Source organism: Semicossyphus pulcher, unplaced genomic scaffold (assembly GCF_022749685.1).
Source record: "Semicossyphus pulcher isolate SPU_LCO1_2020_fin unplaced genomic scaffold, fSemPul1.0.p SCAF_10, whole genome shotgun sequence".
NCBI classification, from domain to species: Eukaryota; Metazoa; Chordata; class Actinopteri; order Labriformes; family Labridae; genus Semicossyphus; species Semicossyphus pulcher.
In genome coordinates this window covers 8,305,223-8,328,030 of record NW_027211604.1, presented here as the reverse complement: position 1 = coordinate 8,328,030, position 22,808 = coordinate 8,305,223, and the positions used below count along the sequence as shown (strand labels likewise).

Genomic DNA, 22,808 nt, shown 5'->3' with positions numbered 1-22,808 from the left:
AGCTGAAATCTTGACCACAAGCTAGTGCGAGAAGGCAGCCTGAGGTGAATGACAATTGGTCAATTTCAGCGAAAGCAAGGTTCTACGTAGAAACATGCAGCTGTTCTGAACGGCCCATTTCAGAGGCGATCGTTTTCAAAAATGTAATTGTGTAAAAACACGGAATTATGCAGTTTTCACTTTTTCACTGTGAACAATAAACACGCAAACATGTGAAACCCATGTAACTATGAGAACATCCATTCAGAAGATATGGCCCCTTTAAGGCTTCAAATTGAGAGTTCAAAAGCCGATGGATGACTTCACGGTGGCTAGCTCTACTACTACATTTATCAGTCTATGTTTAGACCAAAGATTTTGCTGAGACTTGAGTTGAGTCCTAAGAGACTTCTGAACCTCTCCATCCCTCTGTGAAGATGGTGTTGGTCCCTTGATAAACAACTGTGCCCCAGTTTTACTGACAAATAGTTCAATGAAATCCTGCTCCAACACCTCTGATTGCTTGCTGCAAACATCATTAGCCCCCAGATGTTGAATCCTATGTACAGTTTTCTGGTTGTGTATATATCATTGACCTTTGAAGTGGCTGGTAGTGGCACGCAGGGTTACTGCTTGGATCATAGATGGATTTTCCCCCCTTTGATCCACTTGAGACTTTTTTCCCTTCCTCTGTGGTTATTCTTAATACTAAGTCCAAACTGTGTCATTAGTGGTCATTTCCACTTTAAAACAGGTTTGAACCTTTTATTTATAGTTCACACCTCTTCTCCGGTAGTAGTGTCCGGGTTGACTGTGCGTGTGTTTATGCCCACCTTTGGTTTCCCTCCAGACGTCCAAGGTCAAAGGTCATTTAGCTGAATCCATATACTTTGCACTCAGTGGGAGTGCAGTCTTGCAGACATTGGCGGAATTTTGCAGAGCTCAAAGGAGCTCTCCAGAGTGAATATCCCCGTCTCGAGTACCGCAATCTTCTGTAACAATTTATGACAGTCTGTGCACTTCATCGATTCTCATGAGCGGGGAGGCAAAGTGCAGTCCGGGGCACGATTCTGTCAGTAGTCCAGTGAGTTACTGCTGAGGTCCTGTTAACATTGCAGATAACAGGAGGCAATTCAGTAGATATTGGCAACCCAGAAATGTCATAAATTATCCCGGCAACGACTTACTTGTTATAGGAAATTTTATGTGCTGTAGCTTGATAAAAATATTGCTGCAATTTTCAGCTTCAGATTTTGAAATAGTTTGATTGTTCTGCACATATCAGTATTCCTTAATATCCTTAAACACTGTTAAATAATCTGGAGAATTTAGTAACGGCACATAACACAACATAAACAAACTATTAATCGTCAGTTGCTTTGATTGCCATGCAGGGAAGAAAGGACTTTCTGTCTCAGGCCGCCCAGTGGAGGAAACTGTCGTCAAATGCTGGTCATGTGACCCAGTACCAGTCGGAGTCAAAGAGCTTTTGGGTGCGGAGCATCATCAGCCGGGATACAAGGTCCTTTCTTTTCTGTTGGATTGATACCAGTATACAAAGAAATCCATGAATCATTCTTTTGCTCTTGTTAGCTTAAGATGCATCCTTACTGCTAACAAGTCTCAAGGACTGAATGCAGTCAGTATTCTTTACTGACTGCTTCCAAGGCCCCAATATAAACATTTTGAAAGACTCATCTCTGGAAAGCTGCATAAGCTCAAACGTGGAAGAAAAACAACTTTTAATTATTTTTTTACCCCAGAATCTTTTAGGCACTGTTTTGCTATGATTTACAACTTTGGATAATTGTGGATTTAATAAATGCCAAATATAGCTTTAAAAAATGGCGATGCAAGCAGTCTTAATTAGTACTGTAATACTGGTATGTAGGTTTTGTCGTGTCAGACATGTCCGTCACATTTCTGACCGCTTCAGAACAGCTGACAAAGTTACAGTAAAAGTGGTTTCCAGATTTAGAAGAGAGGGATTCATTTTCTTGTAAGATGATTCAGTTGTTCTTAGTGTAGAGAAGTTTCGTTCTGACACTTGAATATTGCACAACACATGACTTAAAAAACATACATGCCATACAAAAAAAAGAATGGACCAACTTTATGTAAAATGTGTGCAATTCAAAAAACAATACTGCCTTCTAGAGCTGGTTCAGAATATGAGGACACTCTGTACGTTGACTGCTACGCCTTCTGTTGGATCCTTACGCCACCTAGAGGCTAACTGGGGTTTTAACATAACACAAACGCCACAAGCAGATACAGAACATTGAACTCAAATGAACTTGGAGATTCACACTTGACCTTACCCATCCGGTGTGCTCTCACAGGATGTGATGTGTGTTCAACAATCAAATTCCAGAGTGGAGTCTTTTCATTTTCCCTAAGAAAACAAGCAGCCTGTTGCCCCTCATCTCCCCTCTGCACTCATGATTTCACCTGCCCCGGTGATTGCTTATATTAATATTTTCATACCTTCTTCCCAATTTAACAATCCTGGTTTTGAATTAGGTTTTCATTTATTTCATGATGAAGCCAAATCAACTCATCAAAATAAGAAATTGTTTCAAATTACGTATTTTGTTGAATTTTAACATATTTTAGGCTTACCTGTCTCCTTTTTCCATTTCTATTAAACTCATGCCTTAATACAAGCTCAGGGTTTGTTTTACCAGCAGATAAATGAATTGTTTATGTGGTTTTTATAAACTATACTCGCCCACTTTGCATTTTTAAAATACGTCTGGAGCTGTAACGCATTATTTAGCTGTTGTGAATCTCGTTTGGAGGTTAGACTAGAAAATGGAGTGATGCCTGCGAGCTACTTCAGGTAGGCAACTCAAGCTGCACTGATTTCACACTTGACATGCGTCATTCTCCACAATCACCTGACAAACACTTGAAACAGACTGAAATTAATTCTGATTGCTCTCTGTGTCTAGGCTACTCTATGTGCGAGGCTTTGTCTGCACTGAGACTGTCAAGATTAGATTTGCACATCCATCCATCCATCCATTATCTATACCGCTTATCCTGTTCAGGGTCGCGGGGGGCTGGAGCCTATCCCAGCTGTCAATGGGCGAAGGGCGGGGTACACCCTGGACTGGTCGCCAGTCAATCACAGGGCCAACACATCACCAATTAACCTTACAAGCATGTCTTTGGACTGTGGGAGGAAGCCGGAGACCCCGGAGTGAACCCACGCATGCACGAGGAGAACATGCAAACTCCGCACAGAAAGGCCCACCTTGCCCAAACCAGGGTTTGAACCGGTGACCTTCTAGCTGTGAGGCAACAGATTAGATTTGCACATGTTAAACAAAATGATTAAAAAAGCACTTGATAATCAAAAGTCTGTTCAACTATTACTGGTCCCATTTCAAATACAGTAGCTACTTTGAAGGCCACACCTCTGCGAGCTATAGGCTGATTGGTATTGGAATTAATCACTATTGTTTTGGGGTACACGTGTGCGGGCTGCTTGTTTCAGCCTTTCTTAGTTGCAAGCAGGGTTGGGAACCACTGCTCTATATGACCTACAACAGCAAAATTAGATCATCAGTAACAACACTGATTATATCTATATAGTTATTTTTAATGCCTGAAACTGCTGGTAGGAGGTAGGTGTCAGACGAAGCGATTAATTGCACACTGCCTTTGTTTACATTTTCCAGAGCAAATATTTAAAGTGATTGATACATATGACTTTGATTTTTTGTTAAAAAATGCCACTTAAGCATGAACAGGACAAAATCAGCAAAGAGATAAGAGGAACGGCTTTGTCCACAGGGGGCGCCAAAATCAACACAAACAGAAAGTTCCTCACAGCAGCTTTAAGCTGCAAGATTTCCGGTCTCTCCCTCTGCCCTGCAGCAGTACTACACTCATACTTCCAGCCCCTCCACCACCCCAGCATCCACCTGCAGGCTCCGGCTAGAGGGGTGGAAGATGATATCACATTACTCCTCAAACTTCTGCACGTAAAATAAATCTGCGAGGAGTGATGAGGTCGGAGCCGAGACGCCAAACACAAGCTGTGTTCTGCTGCTGCATAAACATTTCAAACTATATATGAAGCGCGAGTTGTCTGACTGAAATAGGGTTATTCAAAAGGTGCATCAATTGTACTGTACCTCATGCTGCCAGGAAGCCAATGACACACGTCCACTCCATTCCTACATGACAAGCCTCATTTTATTGTCCTTCATGGATGAAAACAGAAACTGCGTGTACAGAATGGTAGTCACATGCAATACAAAAATATGAATTTTTACAATAACATAAAAAAACATGTATTGGCCCATTCTAAAAAAGTGTACAGCTTTTATACAGGATTTTATACATGAAAAAAATATAAATATATATACACATCTGTAATAGCCACAGCAGTACCTATTGAAAAATGTCGTGATGTATTTTACATATAAAATGTTTGTACAAATATTAGAAGAATCCGGTTCATTTGCTTTACATTAAATAAAGTATGTACATTACATACCCTTGGATTTGCAACACAACATTTACTGCAGTCTTTCACGAAAACCAACCCTATTCCAACACAGTACGCTCACTCAGTCGCACATACACCCACACGCACTCACACACAACACATAAACACAAGCCAGCAATCACAGACAGTAGACACAAGCGCGCACAAGAGGTAATGTCTTAGGAAGATATAGGACACTTTGCGCCAGGTTCCTGATTTATCTTTTTTTGCGCAGACTGAAATCCCTCCTCTTCATCACAGACGGATCCTTCTCAATAACTCATATTCTTATAAGGTGCACTTTACACTCAATGGATGGACAGTATTATTAAAAAAGTCTTGAATCATAAATAGCCAGCATTATTCTATTCCCGTGTGGATTGTGAAGGATGACGGGAATATTTCACCTGTTTCTTTTTTGTCGTTTAGCGTACAAAAGTCAGTGCCCCGTTTTTAAATGCATCCAATAAACAGTGAACTAACCAGGTTATACTCCATAAAAGACAACATACAAAGTGAGCATATCACGCTGTCCAAGCCTCTGAGACCCTCCTGAAGAAGAAAGAAAACACTGCAAATATGACTATTAAAAACCAAACTAAACAACAACATCAAAAAAAGTTCATGATTTTTTTTTTTTTCACTGATGACAAAGTGCATATTGTGTCGAGACATGGGCTGGTTACAGTCGCCAGCACAGCACATGCCGTCACACCGACATTAAAGACTGAGAGAGAGAGAGGAGCAGAGAGGCAGTTGGTTTGAGAACATCACTCAAGCAGCCTGTCAAACGTGTGTCAACCCCTCGGGGGGGCGGGGGAAACAAAGTGGTCCATTTGGTAGTAGGGTCCATTTTGTGTCCAGCAGTGAGTGTGTGTGTGTGTGTGTGTGTGTGTTTCAGAGAGAAAAAGGAGCCGTGTGGTCCGGACAACCACATCACAGCAGCACAGAGGAGGTGAGCAGGAGCCATCAGCAGGCACAGACCACAGCACGCCAGTCAGTCCCAGCACAGACAAACCACAAAGCCAGTTATTCACAAGCCTCAGAGTCCCGCACGTCACAGGACGAAACCAAAAAAAAAGGAAGGCAAAGAGATATTAAAGGTGGGAAAGCGTGAAGGACGCCAGCTGTGTCCCCCTCCCCGCCACACCTCGCTCCACCGACTCCTCTCTTCCCGACAAGAAAACGCAACAGTTAGACATGGAAGATCGGACTGGTGATTAGTTGAAGCAGTGTCTGTTGCAGGCAGAGGCAATGCTTTGATCAATCCTGTAAGAGTTAAGGATACAGGAGCATGCAAGGCAGACCCAGGCTTTGTTTTGCATTGCTTATGATTCAGAGTGACTGCTACAACCTAGATTAGAAAGGAGAAACAGAAAAGGAGAGAGCAGAGAAAAACACAAACGTTAGACGGTTAGTGAAAGTGAAACGGCTTCGTAGTGAAGAAAGCATCATTTGAAAAGCAGTGAGATATTGCATACACATAGATTAGTCATAGGAAATGCACTGCATGAGAACAGATCAGGCTGTGCGAGTTCAACCAACAACTCCTTTTTAAATTCAGATTTAGATTTTTTTATGCACAAGAAAAACCTCTTTGAGACATTTGTTTTCCTTTAAAGAGCCTGCATCCATTAACTCTATAGAGGCAATAGTCCTCGATGCAGTGGCCCCGGGTCCAACTCTCACCCTCGGCCCCTTGCCGTGAATCAACCCCCACTCTCTCTTCCCCAGTTTCCGACACTATCCACTGTCCTTTATATTAATAAATGCCTATAAGGCCAAAAAAATATCTTTGGATTAAAACTAGAATGGTTAGAAGTTGAAGTAGAAGTTAAAAAAGCAAATCATAAATCAAAAGCAGAAAACAAGAGGGAAACAAGGTGCAAAAGCAAAGTTGTTATGAAGTCTTGTAGATAAAAGTGGAGGCGGTGTTCGGCAGCAGGAAGCTGATAAAAAAAGAAGATGAAATCCATTCTGGTGCTGAAACGTACAGGATGAGCACATACCGATCAAAATGACCACATGTCAGGTATCAAAAATAAAAAGATGGAAATGATTTTTTTCTGGTCCAAGAATTCTCTCTACTCGAGTTTTTGTATTTATGCTATTCCATTGTTTTGTGTTGGTTTCACACATTTAACAGTGACTCTTAACTTGATTAGACAGCCCATAATCTCTCTTTAGGCAAGGACGTGGATTTTAGGGATGGCAAGTGTTCTGGTTTCTGTTTGAACTACGCTTGTAGTCCGACTAATATTGGCCAATCGCGTATCAGCAGGCTGCGGCGTATGCAGGAAAAACAGTCTGTGTGGAGAGCAAAAGCAGGCGGAACGTAATGACATCCCGGCTCCCATCAACATCATCTGATGATGATTTAGCTTCGTATTAATCTCTATAAACAGACGTCTAAATGCTAACAGCTAACAATCTTTGCGGCAAAGGTTAGACCCGTTTTCTGTAAACAATGCAGCACACGGAAAAGGAAGTCTTGAATGAAAGTTGTTTATCGCTAACCGCTGGCTACACCAGACATGTTCATCGTTGTCTCCAGGAGCTATATCGTCGACAGACTATAACTAAACCCCAATAACAGTGAGGACAAAAAAAAGATTCAACTGAGTGATGATACCTCCTGCCCCCGCTGTTTCTCGCTAAATGACTGGTGTATCACACGTGCACGAGGACAGAAACTGTGTGTGTGTGGATCTGTCTCTTCTCCTGTCACTCTAGTTTACTAAACCCATGATCACAATGTGTAACAGTCTGGGACACATTTTCCTGCTAAAACTGCTCCATTTCTGTCATAAGACAATTATCAGAAGTGTCATTAGACAATAAATAAATAAAACTCTGAATTCACATTTACACATATAAACTGTTCACATTTCATTAGAGAGAAAGCAACAGAGCTGAGAGGAGCTATGCTGTGGTGCTGCGACAGAATGTACTCCTTTCATCGTCATGTGTGAGGATGAAAGGAAACTATGAAATACTTCAAACCTATCCATCATATTTTCAAAGAGAACATTCGTTTAAGAAGAATATTTTTAAGACTATGTAACCCAAGACGAACTCTGTAACAGTCTCATATTGTATAGGATCCTCACTGACAGGCCATGGTGCCACATGGAACCAGAAAAGACACAATCTTTTTTTTTATTCTCCACATGTCCAGTGTCTTCACATCGTCCTTCCCGTCTGGATACCTACTCTGCAGATTTCCAGAAGTGTCCGGGGTGGGACAGCCTGCGGTTGAGTTTGGGCAGCTTCTCCAGCATGTCGGCCAGCTGGGTGAAGGTCGGCCTCTCTCTCAGGTCGTATGCCCAGCAGGCAGAGAGGATCTCCTGAGAAGCAAAGCACTATGAGTCAGCGCACCAGGAAAGGCAGTGATCCGCGCACTCTCTGACCTGTGGACTATGAAAGATGATCGATCGACAGAGTTTATCTCCGCATCGCTAGAGCACAGTTTATTTGCAACTGTTATACAAGCAGAACAAACACGCACTTTTCTGAACGACTGATAAACTTCTGTTTCAACTCACAGTGACCTCCTTGCCAAGGCTGATCTCCGCCAAGACCTTCTTTATGCCCTCTCCGCTCCCCACCTGCCAGATGGTAGCTTCCACAGGCTGGTTGGTGATCGGCCAGTCTCTAGCTTGAAGCTCATACCAAATGGTGCTTCAAAGGGGGAAAGCAAAAGTATAAATGTTCTGTCAAACTCTCTCAGGCAAGAGCAGGTGCCACGGGACTGTAGGTCTCCGGTGATAAAAGTTAAACAAGATGTATACTAAAGATATACTCACCCAAAAGCGTACACATCTGCGGCGGTGGAAAAAGGAAGGCGGTCCTCGTTGTTACCTGGGCTCATCCTGCGCACAATCTCTGGAGCCAGATAACAAATCCAGCCATGTGGAAGTTTTAGTTTGTTCTCTCGCCTGGCAAAAAAGCAACACACATCTTTGTTACAACAAATAAAAGTGGAAAATATGAGTGGAAAGATGCATTAACTAAGTATACACAAAGAAAGTACAAAATAAGTGTTTAAAATTGGCAAAGATAACAAGAGTTTGCTAGAAATGCTCCAGTGTTTACACACAATACTGGCTGACACAGGAGATGCCTGCAGAACTGCAGCCATTGTGGACCCTTAGCAATTATTACAAATCGCTGGACGTCCCCAGGTGATAGCAGGGCAGTGTGAACAGCACTTCAGCTGAGATTGTGTATTTAAGGCCTCTCGAGTGGTGTTACTTACCTCCCCTCCTGAACAACTCCAGAGATCCCAAACAGCCCGAAGTCTGTGATCACCACTTTATTGGTGTCATGAAAAACGTTCTTGGACTTCAAGTCTTTGTGAACGATGCCTTTAGCATGCAGATAGCCCATTCCCTGTGTCGGAGGACAGACAGCGGCAGTATATTAGGCGTTTTCATACAGAATCAGATGTTAATTCAGACAGGACTGTGAGAGTTCAAGCTGCTTCTTTTCACATTTCCTGGTATTCAACAGTCAGTACTTCCAGGAAGTTGAGACTCAGCAATTTCTCTGCAATTTCTCCCAAAGTTTTCCCACGGGTGTCGACGTGCACGTCATCACGTTTACTGTGCCTTTAATATGTTCAGAACGCTGCATGCTAGAGGCTTACTTTTTTTACTTGTAGTTGTCTGTCTTTCATGAGCTATCTAATCCAGCCTCAAACTACAGTGTCTTTAATGAGACTGTATTAAATGAAACCATAATAACAAATCCAACAATCAATGTGATTATTTATCCATGTCAAAAACTGTTAGCTGTTCACTTAGCCACTTCCTGGTGCCTTTAACTTTCCACCAATCAAATGTGAGTCAGTGTTGATCTCAAAGAGTGTTTGTACAGTGATACCCCTTTCACGTCTAAATTAGTGTGTCGACGCAGGTTTTTCAGACCCGGGAAGACCCGCTAATAAATGCCGATTTTCTCTGTTCCCATTGCCAGTGAAGTATACTCCTGTCGGTCTGTTTTCTGCTGCGTCACCGTCTGACACCACAAACGCGCCGGAAACAGGGTTAGTAAACAGTGAAGACGTGACGGTGGTTAGGTCTTTATTGTATCTATTACTCATTCAGTCTGTTAATTAAACTCTGCGCCGACAAATTTGGAACACTGCTCGGACAAAGAATTTGTCGCTGAGATGACAAGGAGTCGCAGAAGTTATCGACAAAGCACAGCATCGCGGCAGAAAGGGAGCGGAGATTAGCGTGTCGACGCGGGTTTTGAGTTCCCATCAATGCCGATCAGAGCCGAGGCGATAATTACACGGGTCTACTGCAGAGTCATTTGACCCGGTCTGAATGCCGATTGTCACCTTTCCCATTAAGCAAAAAAACCGGGGTTTTTGACCAGTGGGATAGGGGCTTGAGATAGTAATCACCCTGCCTCTTATCAGTGGTTTTATACAAGCGTAGCACCCCTTGTAACAGTTAGAAGAGCTTAAAGGCAATAAATAATGTGTAGATTCTTCAAAAATTTAAACAAATTCCATAATTTGAAGTAATCAATATCATATTTTATATATTAAGTTTTGTTATAACATGATATGTGGCTTCATTATCCCTTCAAAGTGTTTAAATCTGGGTCTGGACTTAATAAGAGCTTAAATAGAGGTTAAAAGAAATAAAATTACCTTCACAATCTCCTGAGCAATTTGTCTCGTCTTATTAATATCCAAAGTGTTCTTAGTGTCCCGAACAACTGAATACAGCGTCCTCCCTTTACAGAAACTGTGGGGAGAGAGGAGAGAAGATTAACTTGACGATGAAAACACGTGTTCCACTTAAAATTCTCGAAGGTGTGTTTGACATTTCAGCTCACCTGGTGATAATAGCTAGGTGTGGTGGAGCCATGCAGGCCCCCATGAAGAGGACCACGTTCTCGTGCCTGGTCTGTCTGTAGTTCATCACTTCCTTTTTGAAGAGCTTCAGATGGTCCTGATTGTTCCCGTCGATCTCGAGAAGTCTGATCGCCACCTCGCCGTGCCATCGCCCTTTATGCACTTTGCCCCAGCGGCCCTGCAAGAACAAACACCCTCAGCAACAGAGCCTAATCGGATTATATACATACATACATTATATATTACAAATAATAATATCTACGTCCAATTCCTCACCTTCCCTATGAGTTCTCCGAGGTCCAGCTGCTCGTAGGGGATGTCCCACTCCTGCAGGTAGACGCTGGTCTGGCTCGCCTTGCGGGAGATGGGGCCCTTCCACTGGTTCCCCCGAGAGCTGGGCAGATCATCCAGCTCATCGCCATCCATCTCACCGTCTGAGCCTACGTTCATCCTAATGTCCTCCTCGTCATCCTCATCTTCCCCGTCGTCCTCGTTTTCCTCGTCTTCTTCTTCATTGTCATCCTCCGCTTCAGGGTCTTCATCTTCGACCTCAATTTCCTCCTCTCCTTCCTGCAAGAGTGTCGATGGGTTCGTTTATGTATGTGCATAAAAAATGAGAAAACTACCTGATAGAAACGGCTAAATGCGGCAAAATTTTATATAGTGCATCCACATTTACCCATGTTTGTGTGTTAGGTCATATGGGGAATGAGTCAATATGAAATTGTGCAGTTGGTCTTCAATCTTTTCTGGAAATTTCAGCCAGAATGAAATAAAAAGGGTTGTTTTTTGTCTCCATCTTTGTGTTGCTGCCTCCGCTGTAATAAAGTAATATTTTGGTCTCTCCTGGTTAAATTAATAACACACAGCCGCAGCATCATCGCAGCCAAACAGGTCGGCCCGGTTCCAATAAACAAATGTCAGAGGAGCTCCTGTTTTTGGGTAAAGCCTGCCCTCTCATGCTGCTTTATTTACAACAAACCTGCAATGTGGTAATTTTAATAACATGAAAAATTGCTACCATCATATTACAGCGCTCACTAAAAATGACCTGATATACCCTGAATTACTATAACCGAGCTACTGGCCTTTGAGCCGCTCCGAAGCCAAAACAGTTTGAGAGAAATGAGTTTGACCCACGTCTCTGCTCTGACAGCTCATTTTCAAAACTCATTTTAGTGTCGTAACAAGCATCCAATCAGATGTTCCTCTGCCACGCTGACCTGGGTCAACTTCACCATTTTCAGCTTTGTCTAAGGTTAACAGTCTATTTTCATCCTGAGTAACCGGGCCAGGGCTTCCCAAGGTTGTTTACGCTCATTATTACTCAGTGAGCCCCCTAATGACATCACCGTCTTTCACTCCTTTCTTTTAGCCCCCTTTTTGCCACTACTTATGGATTACATTGTTCAGCCAAAAAACAAATGAGAGAGTGGTGCAAGATACATTTCAGAAAAATGACAATTAAACTACGTCTTTGTGTTGATAGCAAAACCTGAACTAAGGGTTAATTCACTAAGAATGGATTGCAGCTGCTGATAGCTCCATAAATTGCGCATCATTTGCGCCCGCTATCTGCTCCGTCTCAGGGTCCGATTCACAAAGCAAATTGCACTGATGATATTTCAGTGCACACACGGCCATACAGTTTCACAGAGCCGTGCAGTTTGCTCTTGTTTTGTGTCTGATTGTGGAGATAAGCTGTCTGCACCTGCGCGGTGCTGCGCTTTCAGGCAACAGTGGAGCGCACACTGACGGATCTCGACGGAGGAGGCAGCTGCTTTAACAGCTTATTGTAAAGCCCAGACTCGACAGGTGTTTACTACTTTAACTGTCTGTAACGCAGCTTCACTTTTTTAAACAAGCGCGCATAAGCAGCTCGTCCATATAATAATCACCGTCATGTGTAGTGGCTCCCGTGTGCCGGGGTTGAGCCTTGCACAGCCCCGGACTGACTTGTCTCCCGCTTATAATAATAATAATGACAATATATTATTAACAGATTATTTTTATAGACTAATATATTTTCTGATCACACAAAAGGTGGAACTGTCGTCATGATCAGTGGAAACTCAGAGCGTGACAGCTCTTATAATACTGCGCCGCAGTTACCGCCAGCTCTCTGCAGGCGGTAGTATCTTCACTCTAACTGCGCGGTGCTGTTAGCACATTAGGTGCTTTTTGCAACGAGGCTCATTCGCAAAGAAAGGGGCCAAATTTGCCCCGAATGTCTGCATAATGACTCTTTATAAATACACACAAACAGCCCCGGAGCACAGAGACGCTGTTTGCTCTGCAGCACACTTTGGGGTGCATTCAGCCCTCTGCGTGTGCTTGGAGAATGAGGTCTTTTTGTGTCATTTGCACAGGTTTCGCGGGCACAAAAGCCGCCCAATCCTTTAGTGAGTTCCCCCCTCAGTGTGTATTCTGCATGCACAGCATGATGCAGCATTACCTCTTCATCTTCATCTTCTACCAGCTCAGCATGTATGTCATCCGCCAAATGCTCCGTCTCATTGCTGTAATGCAGAGAATTGATATCAGAGGGGTAAAATCAAAATTTGTTTCAACTGTCTAAACATAATTTTTTTAATATAAATATCTTACACAGTGTCTTGGAGGACATCAGGATGTAAATGAGCAGGACTGGAGACATCTGTAGAGAAAAGATGGTTTAGGAGCTAAAGAGAGAAGAAAAAATCATGTCCCTTTTTTATGTAGCCCCATTTCCTCTCAGAAAACCCTACAACCCAGCACATAAAAAACATGATTCCTCATGCAGTTTCCTACCACCACCAGCAGATGGTGTCAAATGGCTGTTAAGTTTCAACATGCAATGCTGACGCCAGCACGTGTGTAAGTCTGCAACAGTACCTGTTGCAACCCTGAAAGCAAACATGCAGAGGACCGAGAGAGGGGATCTAAGGTCTGGAGGGTGGAACGATGGGAGAATTACAATGCATCATGCCGCTTTGAAACCGTCAACTCACCGGGGAAGATGAACTGCTGTCTATGCTGAAAGTAACACGCAGCTTTTGTAAAAAAGAGAGGGAAAGACCGACAAGCGTGGCAGGGAGAGAGACCTTTGGTTAGAGAAGCTTTGAATGAACAGATCATGTAAAAAGCACAGTTGTTTTCAGTGTTAATGTCACATATAGAAAAGAAGGAAAGAGAGAGGGTGTTTTATGGTACCATTACATACTGTTAATCTGTATCTGTATCATAAGGAGGAACGTTAGAAGGACAATGTCAGCATGCACATTTCAGTATGTACGTAGTGTCTTTCAGGCTGCAGTATCTTTACTTGTGTTGTTTTTACTGTGTTTCTGTATCCAGGCTGTAGAGGCTTACCTGGGAAGTTGAAGCGGCTGTCCCGGTGGCCTTTGGGTGAGGGGTTGGGTGGCGGCGTGGCGCTGGGGGGGTTGCTCTGCTGGAAGGGTGCTGGAGAGGAAGGCGTAGACGATGTGGTTGAGGACGGGTTGCTGCTGGAGTCGAGCTGGTTCATTACTGGAGGATGATCCTGGCGGGGTGGAGGTAGACGCAAACACTTCTTAGATTGGTAGATAAAAGTCATATTATATTATATTAAGATTGATTGAAGCAGATGCAATTTAAAATGTGCCGTTCTGTGTTGTAGCAGAAATAAGGATTATTCGATGGGGTTACATGAGGAGAGCATCACTACTCTTTACTATGTTCTGAAAAGGGGCGGATGGTTTAAGGACTGAAAAGCTGCAGGCAGAATCACTTGCTGAATTATTTGTCTTTCCTCTCCAAAGCAAACACATGTACAAGTTGTTCAGGGAGAGGTCATCTGTGCAACAGGAACCAACGCGGATTATGGGAAATGTTTTAATACAAACACGTCAGTGGCAGAGACAAAACACTACTTCGTACTTTAGTGGCATTTTGCAAATTCACATGATTCAATATTGTTTTAAAGAGCTGCATAAAGTGAAGCTGTGCGCTGTGATGCAAAATCCTTTTACCTTTTTTGTAATGGCCTTTGGTAGTGTGCCAAACTGTGGAGCTTCTGCCGGCCGGTCCACAGGGTTATTAATATCAGACGGAACAGACTCGGTCCTTCGAATTTTGGCGACTAGAAGAGAAATTCAGATTGTCACAAAACATTTTCTCTAACGACAGCTTAGGAAGGAGACTGAGAATAAAACGCAGCTTACTTGGTAGAAAAGAGATTCTGCAGGATGGGGCTTCCTTTGTGCATTTGTTGTGGCACTTTAACCTGCACAGAGAGAACACGGCATGTTTTCTCATTCTGTTAAGCTGAGTAACGCTCTTTAAAAACAAAAGTGCTCAACTCACCGACAGTGTTTGCACTTAACCCCGAACATCATGTTCTTCTGGCACACCTGGCACGTCTGTGACAGCCAAGACTTGGTTGAAAACCTACATTAACACAAGAAATGCTGTTAAACCAGTTATATTAACATAGTAGATATTTTGTACTGTGTTTGTAAGTAGAATTCGGTCATTGAAGCTTGTTTGCTTTGAAACAAGTTTATGATGTACCTGTGTGTGACTGCAAGGCCAATGTCCCTCCTCACTGCTTGTGGGGAGCTGCGATGCACTGCTACGTTATCTGCACATGGAAGGATGGAGAGAAGGAGAAACAGATCAATGTAAAGGTTTGAGTTATGTCGACATTAACTGGTGTGTATTAAAGTGACACCAGTGGTTATTTACATCTAAAATGAGCATCTAACAACTTCAATCCCTGAATATCCACCAGGCAAACTGGTGAGTCAGGGTTACATCTGCAGTTGCAAAGATTATGGAGTGCATAATTATTTTTAAAAAGAATATATCCATATATTAAAGACCAGTTTCAGTCATGTTTTAAGATATAAAAAATCCTCTGCTTGAAATAATAAATTGTGTCTGATACGTTTAATTACCTGGTAAAAATCCTCCCAAGGCATCTCCTCCTTCTCCCTCGTTCAAAATACCCCAATTTTACAGCCGAAAACAAATCACGCCTCTGCCATCGTTTAGTGGCAACTTGTTGAAACTTAGCTAGCTTGAAATGGACTAATTAGTTGTTGTCACATTAACGTTAGTAGTCAGTAGTGAGTTTGCAAAAATGACGATGACAGTTACAGCTGGCTTGCACGTCGTCGCAGTGGTTGCCATAGGTTACACATAATGATATGCATAGCGTCAACCTGTCCATTAACAGGATTGGCTCCTTTGGTTTGTGACGTCTCAAACCTGCCAATCTGTGTTGTTCAGCCTGTCCTTGGTACACTGCAGTTTAAAAGCAGACAGGCCCAGCCAGGGAGATGACTGCTTATGTTGTCCCTGATATGTCTTGTAGCACATGACAAACACCACATGGAGATGTTTATAACGTTAATAAACTGATTTTCACCGGAGGGGGGCTTTTAGTCAACTGATCACGTAAAAAAGTCTTAAGAGGCAGCTTAAAGTAGTGCACAAACAGTTGAAGTGATGATTAGCTTAAAATAATGTATAAACGGTTGAAGTAGTCAGCTTTAAGTGACAGATAAATGGTTGGAATAATTAGCTAAATTAATGGATAAGTGGTTGAAAGAGACCACGCACCCTAAAAATGTACACTTCAATTGTATGAAAAAAAAAAACGATCTAATTTTATAAAATCAGTTGAGTTTTACATTTATAACTTATAGGTGGGAATTAATGAGGGATACATCTGACAGGGCTGGGTAGGCGTCTTCAGGACAAAAGGTTTGACTGCTGATTTAGACATTATCACCAGAACAGAGTGAAGCTATAAGTCCCTCACATACGAATGCTTAATGAGAGATTACAGATAAAAAAGCATCATATACTTTCAAGCCTAAACACCAACACTTTTGGTTGCACATGAAGGCATCTGAAATATCAATTTAGGCTTATTTAGTCAAATAATCAAATCATCAGCACGACTCACTCTTAATGGTATGATGCTCCTCCAGGAGGGTGGGCGTGCCAGGCAGGGTGTAAGATGCCGGGGTGGCTGCCGGGGTGACTCCAGGGGTGCGTGCAGATACGACGGGGTAGCGAGAAGGCGAGTCCTCACATCCGTTCCCGTTGACTTGCATATTCAGAAGCAACTTATTCTTTTTCACACACCTGGAGACATTGAAAGAAACACACATTGGAGAGTCAGTAGGTCCGGTATATAGGGCGAAAAACCAGACTGGATTTCAGAGCAGGTCCAGACTATTACTTAAACGACATGCTGTACTGGGCGTGTTACATAAGGGCAAGAGAGTCACATTGGAGCACCTAAATAGTATTGGCACGGGACAGCCAGGGTGACATCCTTAACACCAGGACTGATGTCACAAGGACTGAAGCACAAAGCAGTGCCAGTTCTGCCGCGCACAAACACACTATTTAATGTATTTGTTGAATTTAGTGTTACGTTCTGTTCAAACAGCAGACCCACAGACTTGTGACCTGGTTACAGATTGTTGTTGTAATATACTGTACGGTGTGTACAAAGCCAGGATAAACTAGCAGGATCAGCTGGGTGTGTGTGTTAGAAGCATTGGATCTATGTCAGCCGTATTTACTTCTGCCTGTGTTTTTTTTTCAGTAAAGCTTTCCATAAACAGACCGGATATTATGGATAAACATGTGGCCTGTTTGTGTGTGTGCACCCAATCACAATAGAAGCAGAGAGGGGGGAAATGAGGGAGGGAGAGACAGATTGTGTGTGTCTTGCCACCTCTGAGCATTAGTCCTAGGAAATACTTCCTGTTTTGACATGAGTCATAATCTCTGGGAATCTGTGCGGGGATTAGCTCCACGCATGCAGGCAGAGCAAAGGAGCAACAGGCAGGATGTGAAAGGATGTGAAACAGGGAGATAGAGAGAGCGCATGTTAATGTATCAAGGAAGGCTCTGCTTGTGTCCTGACACGGTGTAAGATTGAGGTAAGACCAAACACAGATGCTCTGAGGAAGAATGTTCCCATCAGTAGGTGACAGGAGACTAAAACAGTAACCCACTTGCTTTAAACTCAGTATGATCATGCTCTTTTAATATGGCTACAGCAACCAGTACAGCTATTTGCTGAATTTTCAGTAAGACTGTTCCCTTAAATTCCCCATTGTGCTGACCCATTACAGGTGAATAGTAGTTTAAGTTGTTCTGAAACAGATACCGCTGACTGAAATGCCTCTGACACCCCTTAAAATGCAGGACCGGTATCGTCAAGATACCATCCTACACACTGATCCCATAACAGCCTTAAAAAAATCTATTCTTCTTCAATGCTTCAACACAGTAGCCTACACAGCAAGTTGTGCTGTAGTGCCAGCATAGATTTGGTTGCCACTGCCTTCTGTTTTAGAGCAACAAATAAGAGCTAGTTTCAGGTACTGCTACATCAGGTGTATAAGACACACTTTTAATACTTTTTTTTTCATCTAAAAAGTGGGCTGCGTCCTATATACCGGTGCAACCAATATACCAGTATAAAAAGCAGAGAGAGGTATCTTATTGTGTTGCGGTATTTTACCCAGACGATGGTGCTACAAGCGTAATGTAACGTTAATGTAAGGATTGCAAACTCCACGTGGTGAAAACAGATGGTAGGCTATAATTTTTGTGTTTTAAATTTGAAATAACTTGTACACGTTTTTTAATTAATAAATAGCTATAGAAAACCATTAACCCCCAACAAACAGACTGCGTCTTATATTCTGGTGCGACTTATATTCCGGATTTTACAGTAATTAATAACATGACAACAATGACAACCGTGTGGTGCCTGCAGAGAATGCTAGTTAGTCAGGGCTAGCAATATGTTAGCAATTTACCAATATTTATCATTGGAAGTACCATCAGTTCAGCAATGATGTTTACAGTAGGCAAGGCTTCATTATACGGGGTGCTGACATAAAGTGTAAGTAGTATAGGCCTACAGCTGTAAAATTATAATAATAATGTTTGTTTTTAATTGCACTAGAATCTGAATGGGACTCGATACTGGCCCGTCAAAAGATCAGGTAAAAAAAGGTTGGTTGAAAAAGAAGCTGAAAATGTATCTCAACTAAATTGTCTAATTTCACAGTGTTAAAGGACAGTTTGACCTTACAGCAGATAACATTTGTAATGTGCACAGAGCTGGCATTGTATCGTATAAAGTCATCTTCCCGACTGTCTAGTACAATCCAAAACATTCATTCAAATAACTCAATTAAGGTCAAATAAAACAAGAAATCTAATCTAACTAATAGAATTAACTTATCTTCAAATATGGGAGGCTGTACCGCGTTAATGCTTCTGACTGTTTGTGACTGACATTAAACGATTAACCCCTAATCAAAAAATCTGCTCATTCATTGTGTGTGAATTGGCAACAACAGATCAAAAATACCACTGCCCCTCTAAACCCTCTTAACATGTACTGTAAAAACCAACAGTGGAAATCAACAATTACCGTGTGATCTAATAACTCCCATGCAGTTCTGATGTGACCTACTTATGAAAATCTCTGCACAGGGTGAATTCTCTAACAGTTTGTGAGTCCGAGCAGCTCTCTGAGCACCTACTTGTTCGTGGGCGGGTCCTCGATGCGGTTGCCCAGCTGGGACTCGTGGCTTTTGCTGCGCGTCAGGGTGATGTTGGGCAGTAGATGCAGCACTTTGCGGGAGGGAGGCGGAGGAGTGCAGGGGGGCTTCAGTCTGTGGCGCCTCTTTGAGGGCGGGGTAATGGGTGGGGTGGAAGTGTGTCCGTGGAGCCGGGCTGTGCGAGCTAAGGACATCGGGAACGGATCTGCGAGAGGGCTCTCGCTGTGGATATGTGATGCCAGTGCGTCGGGGGTCGGTGCTGCTGACAGGGAGCCTGAGCGGGGATGCGGGAATGTGGCGGAGGGGGTGGATGGGGTGGAGTGGATGGTGGATGGGCGTGCGAGGGGTGAGGGACTGTGAGCGCGGAGAGGAGTCCCCAGGTTTGATAGCTGGTCTGCGGTCAGAAGAGAGCCGCTGTCCCTCCTTGTGGGCTCGGACAACCACGTGCCGGCGTCTTCCCTCATTTCACCTCCTGGAAAAACACCACAAGTTGAATTCAAAGAAGAATTAGATGGTGATGCACTTGGTTATGAAAGCGCCCATGTAAAAAACACAAACCTGATTCAGTTGCGCTCTTCAGACAGGAGAGGGCAGCACTGAGCCTTGCACATTCTTCTGAACTGGAGCCGAGTCTTCGCATTGTGTCCCTCACCTGAGCACCTGTCATCTGCAGTAAGGCATCCAGGGACAACTTTGCTGCCACAGCCTGCAGAGGAGGAACGCAGAGGAAAAGGATGGATATGCATTTAATAACTGTGCAAGAATAAGGTATATTTAATATGTTTTAATAGCCTTCTCCTATATTTTACACAGCTAGTGCATACATAATGAAAAATATCTGTGACACAAGAGAAAACAAAGAAACAACTGGAATCTGTTAAACTTCTGTTTCAGTCCTATAACACTGTAGTGGTCTCATCCCCACAGCCTGCAGTAAGTCAGCATTAAAAGTGCAGCATGGTACGATAATAAATAGGTCATAGAAACTCTGACTTGCACTGTTCCTGGAAATCAGAGTAATCCTGTTTGTTTGAGGCATTTCACATAGCACTTCTTCCACTCATCAGGGAGATAAGTGCAGATTATATCGTACTACTGACATGGTTTTATGTCTGTATCAGTAGATAGTAGTAACTACTTTAAATAGGTCGCGGGCCTAAAAACTTCTGCATACAAGGCCACGTTGTTCAACAGAACATGAGAGGCAGAGACTTTTTAAGAAAAGGCTTGAACAACAATATATTCAGAGTCAATACAGTTTTTAACCTCCTGTTTGAGAGCCAGCCAAGTTCACTTGGCTTTACTGACTTTACCAACACATCTTTGTCATGCATAAATTAAAGGTCAGTCTTACATGGAATGATCACAACACTGAGGTGAAGGAAGAGTGGGTAGAGTGGGTACACACAACACAACGTGTAATAGAGGATTCTTTCAGTGAGGCAAAAACAGTGTGGGAGTAGACTGACTGGGAAGCACTGGTAGGCTACAAATATAGAATGAAATAAGACAAGACACAGATACATGGCTGCCAGCAGCAAATACAGTGTACGCTGGTTTGCAATCAGCCTGGCAGTGAAAGTAACGTGCAAATATATCTTAGATTTAAAATAAATATATATTTATATATTTTCATTCAAATAAACGTCTGTTAAGTCACTATCTATTGCCTAATGAGGTAACACAATGGTGATTGAACCTATGGCCCACTGATGAAAGCCTTTACATTTGCAGTATATAGTATTATTACGGACAGGGTGTCTGTGGCGACATTCGCGCAAAAAAATCACAAGTGGTTGGCAGCAGTGGTTGGTCTGCCAGAGAGGTTAAGCTAAGCGGCTGCTTTTCCGGTCTCTGCAAGTGTTGTGAGTAAACAGTAATCTACTATGGCTGAACAAACGAAGAAAAGATCGATGACTACAGATACAACTTCAAAAATAAGTGAAAATCCAAAGAGAAAGAAACAAATTCGACGCTCAGATGAAAGAAATCAAGAGTTACAACCGTAACAAAGGGAGCCAACCATGGACGTATGGTTAAATAGGGAAGTGTAATCCCCGCAATTACCATCTATTGCCATTAGGTGCCGCCAAAGAGAACAAAAGTGAAATCTTTGAGATCATATCTTTAATACACTGAGGAGATACTGGTCTGCATTTACGTGTCAACCTGCAACCACTGATCGTTAGTGACAAGTATGACATTATATTGCTAATCAACTATTTTATCACATGATGACAGAAAAATGCAGCTGTTATGTTATGAGAGTAACAGGAAACAGGTTGGGGATTTAAAACCAGCTCAAGTGCTCAAACCTAATGAGAGACTGGATTCACAAAACAAGCTTTGAACCTTTGTAGAAACAGAAACATCAACAACAAATTCATGGTGGGAAATTACATTTATAATGACTTCAAAAACACCGAACACTGGCTCTGCCCTCGATATTCAGTACAACAATGTTTTCTATGATTGTTTGGTCTAGAAAATGTCAAAATATTGTAATTACAATGTCCAAGAGGTAAAAGGGACTTCCTTCTAATCACTTCTAACCACTTTACATTTGCTCGTTTAAATAACAAAGACAAACAGGTATTAATTGCAGAAGCCAGAACGAGCAAATGTTGGACATTTTCACACAAACTACTCAACTAATCGTTGTAGCTCCAGAGATTGTGACTGCTTGGCACAGAATTGGTGAAACAGGACATGCAGGCGAGACATATCATTAGAGGGGTTTGATTTGATCGTTGATAAGTGGGCATAGACAGACGTTCTCCACAGCGCAGTAGCTAACTGACCAAGCGTTCTTGGTGCTCTGCGGCTAAATGTTGCAGATTGATTGGTTGAAATTGTTTGGTGCTAACTTACGTAAGCATGCGTGAAATTTAGTTTTACCGGAAGAAAAAATGATTTTCTGTATTTTTTTGGCCTATATTGTCAAATAGGTGCACAATATTACCGGGGATGTGATCTAAAAGGATTAAAATTACATTTTTAATTTCACCTCCACTTTAAAGGAGCAGTTTGCCCTTGGTAAAAGCCACTGTCAGTCAAAGCTGGTGTTCTCTGTAATCGATAGAAGCAATAATATTTTTAAATTGGCACCATAGCTGTGGAGAAAGTTGTACAAACAGCTCGTGGTTTCGCCCATTCTACATTCCTACAACACCCAGCATGAATTGCGCCCCTCCCTCTGAAAGGAACGGCCCAGCGAGAGACGCTGGAGTAAAATACTATCATTTTCCAGTCAAGGACATTGATCGCTGCAGGCAATAACTCAGAGCGGTACAGAATCCGAAATACGACTAGAATATACCTAAGATACGTTAAAATAATCTTCAGGTCTGCAGTCAACATTTCAAACCTGATGGTTCTGAACGAGACATGACATTGGATGCGGGCGTCCTAGATCGAGGAAGTGTAGTTTAGCAAGCTCCTTGGCCTCTGCCAGATGACGTTGTGACGGAGCGGCTCTGTCACTGACTGCAGGCAGTGCACACCAAGATACACACACAGACACACACCAAACTTTTCCCTCTCCATCAGTGTCTCTAATCTGCTTGTAAAACTCTCCATTATCCTTCTTCCCCTCTCCGTTTCTGTAGCACGACCAAGGGTGCACACTTGAAAGTTCTATTGTTAACCTTAAATCGCATTTAAACAGCATTAGGTTTCCTTACCTCAAGGTGCGCTGCGTATCAAGGTGCGTACACGCTATGCAAGTTTGGTGAGAGAAACAGAGCATCCCATTTCCGAATATTAAATATCCCGATTTGCTGTGCATTCATGATCACGTAAGGTCATCATAACATCTTTTGTTTGTTTCATATCTATATTTGCCAAATATATTGTTTTGGTTTGATTAAGATGGTTATTAAAATGTATAAAA

General features: G+C 42.6%; 1 protein-coding gene across 2 annotated transcripts in view; it reads right to left on the bottom strand.

The window, feature by feature from the left end:
• Window positions 1-4,167: 4,167 nt before the first annotated feature.
• Window positions 4,168-22,808, bottom strand: part of ksr1a (kinase suppressor of ras 1a) — a 33,111-nt gene continuing 14,470 nt past the window's right edge. The window contains exons 3-21 of one of the 2 annotated variants that reach the window (XM_069670426.1): window positions 19,475-19,622; window positions 18,899-19,388; window positions 16,285-16,466; window positions 14,883-14,952; window positions 14,676-14,759; window positions 14,534-14,595; window positions 14,342-14,451; window positions 13,704-13,872; window positions 13,343-13,384; window positions 12,960-13,008; window positions 12,808-12,871; window positions 10,629-10,922; window positions 10,334-10,530; window positions 10,146-10,242; window positions 8,739-8,872; window positions 8,287-8,418; window positions 8,026-8,161; window positions 7,694-7,827; window positions 4,168-5,834 (exon numbers count right to left, since the gene is read on the bottom strand). In XM_069670426.1, the coding sequence (XP_069526527.1) occupies window positions 5,828-5,834; window positions 7,694-7,827; window positions 8,026-8,161; window positions 8,287-8,418; window positions 8,739-8,872; window positions 10,146-10,242; window positions 10,334-10,530; window positions 10,629-10,922; window positions 12,808-12,871; window positions 12,960-13,008; window positions 13,343-13,384; window positions 13,704-13,872; window positions 14,342-14,451; window positions 14,534-14,595; window positions 14,676-14,759; window positions 14,883-14,952; window positions 16,285-16,466; window positions 18,899-19,388; window positions 19,475-19,622 (2,601 nt within the window). In that variant the 3' untranslated portion in view covers window positions 4,168-5,827. The remainder of the gene's footprint in view (window positions 5,835-7,693; window positions 7,828-8,025; window positions 8,162-8,286; window positions 8,419-8,738; window positions 8,873-10,145; window positions 10,243-10,333; window positions 10,531-10,628; window positions 10,923-12,807; window positions 12,872-12,959; window positions 13,009-13,342; window positions 13,385-13,703; window positions 13,873-14,341; window positions 14,452-14,533; window positions 14,596-14,675; window positions 14,760-14,882; window positions 14,953-16,284; window positions 16,467-18,898; window positions 19,389-19,474; window positions 19,623-22,808) is intronic. The other variant, XM_069670434.1, reaches the window with a different exon arrangement.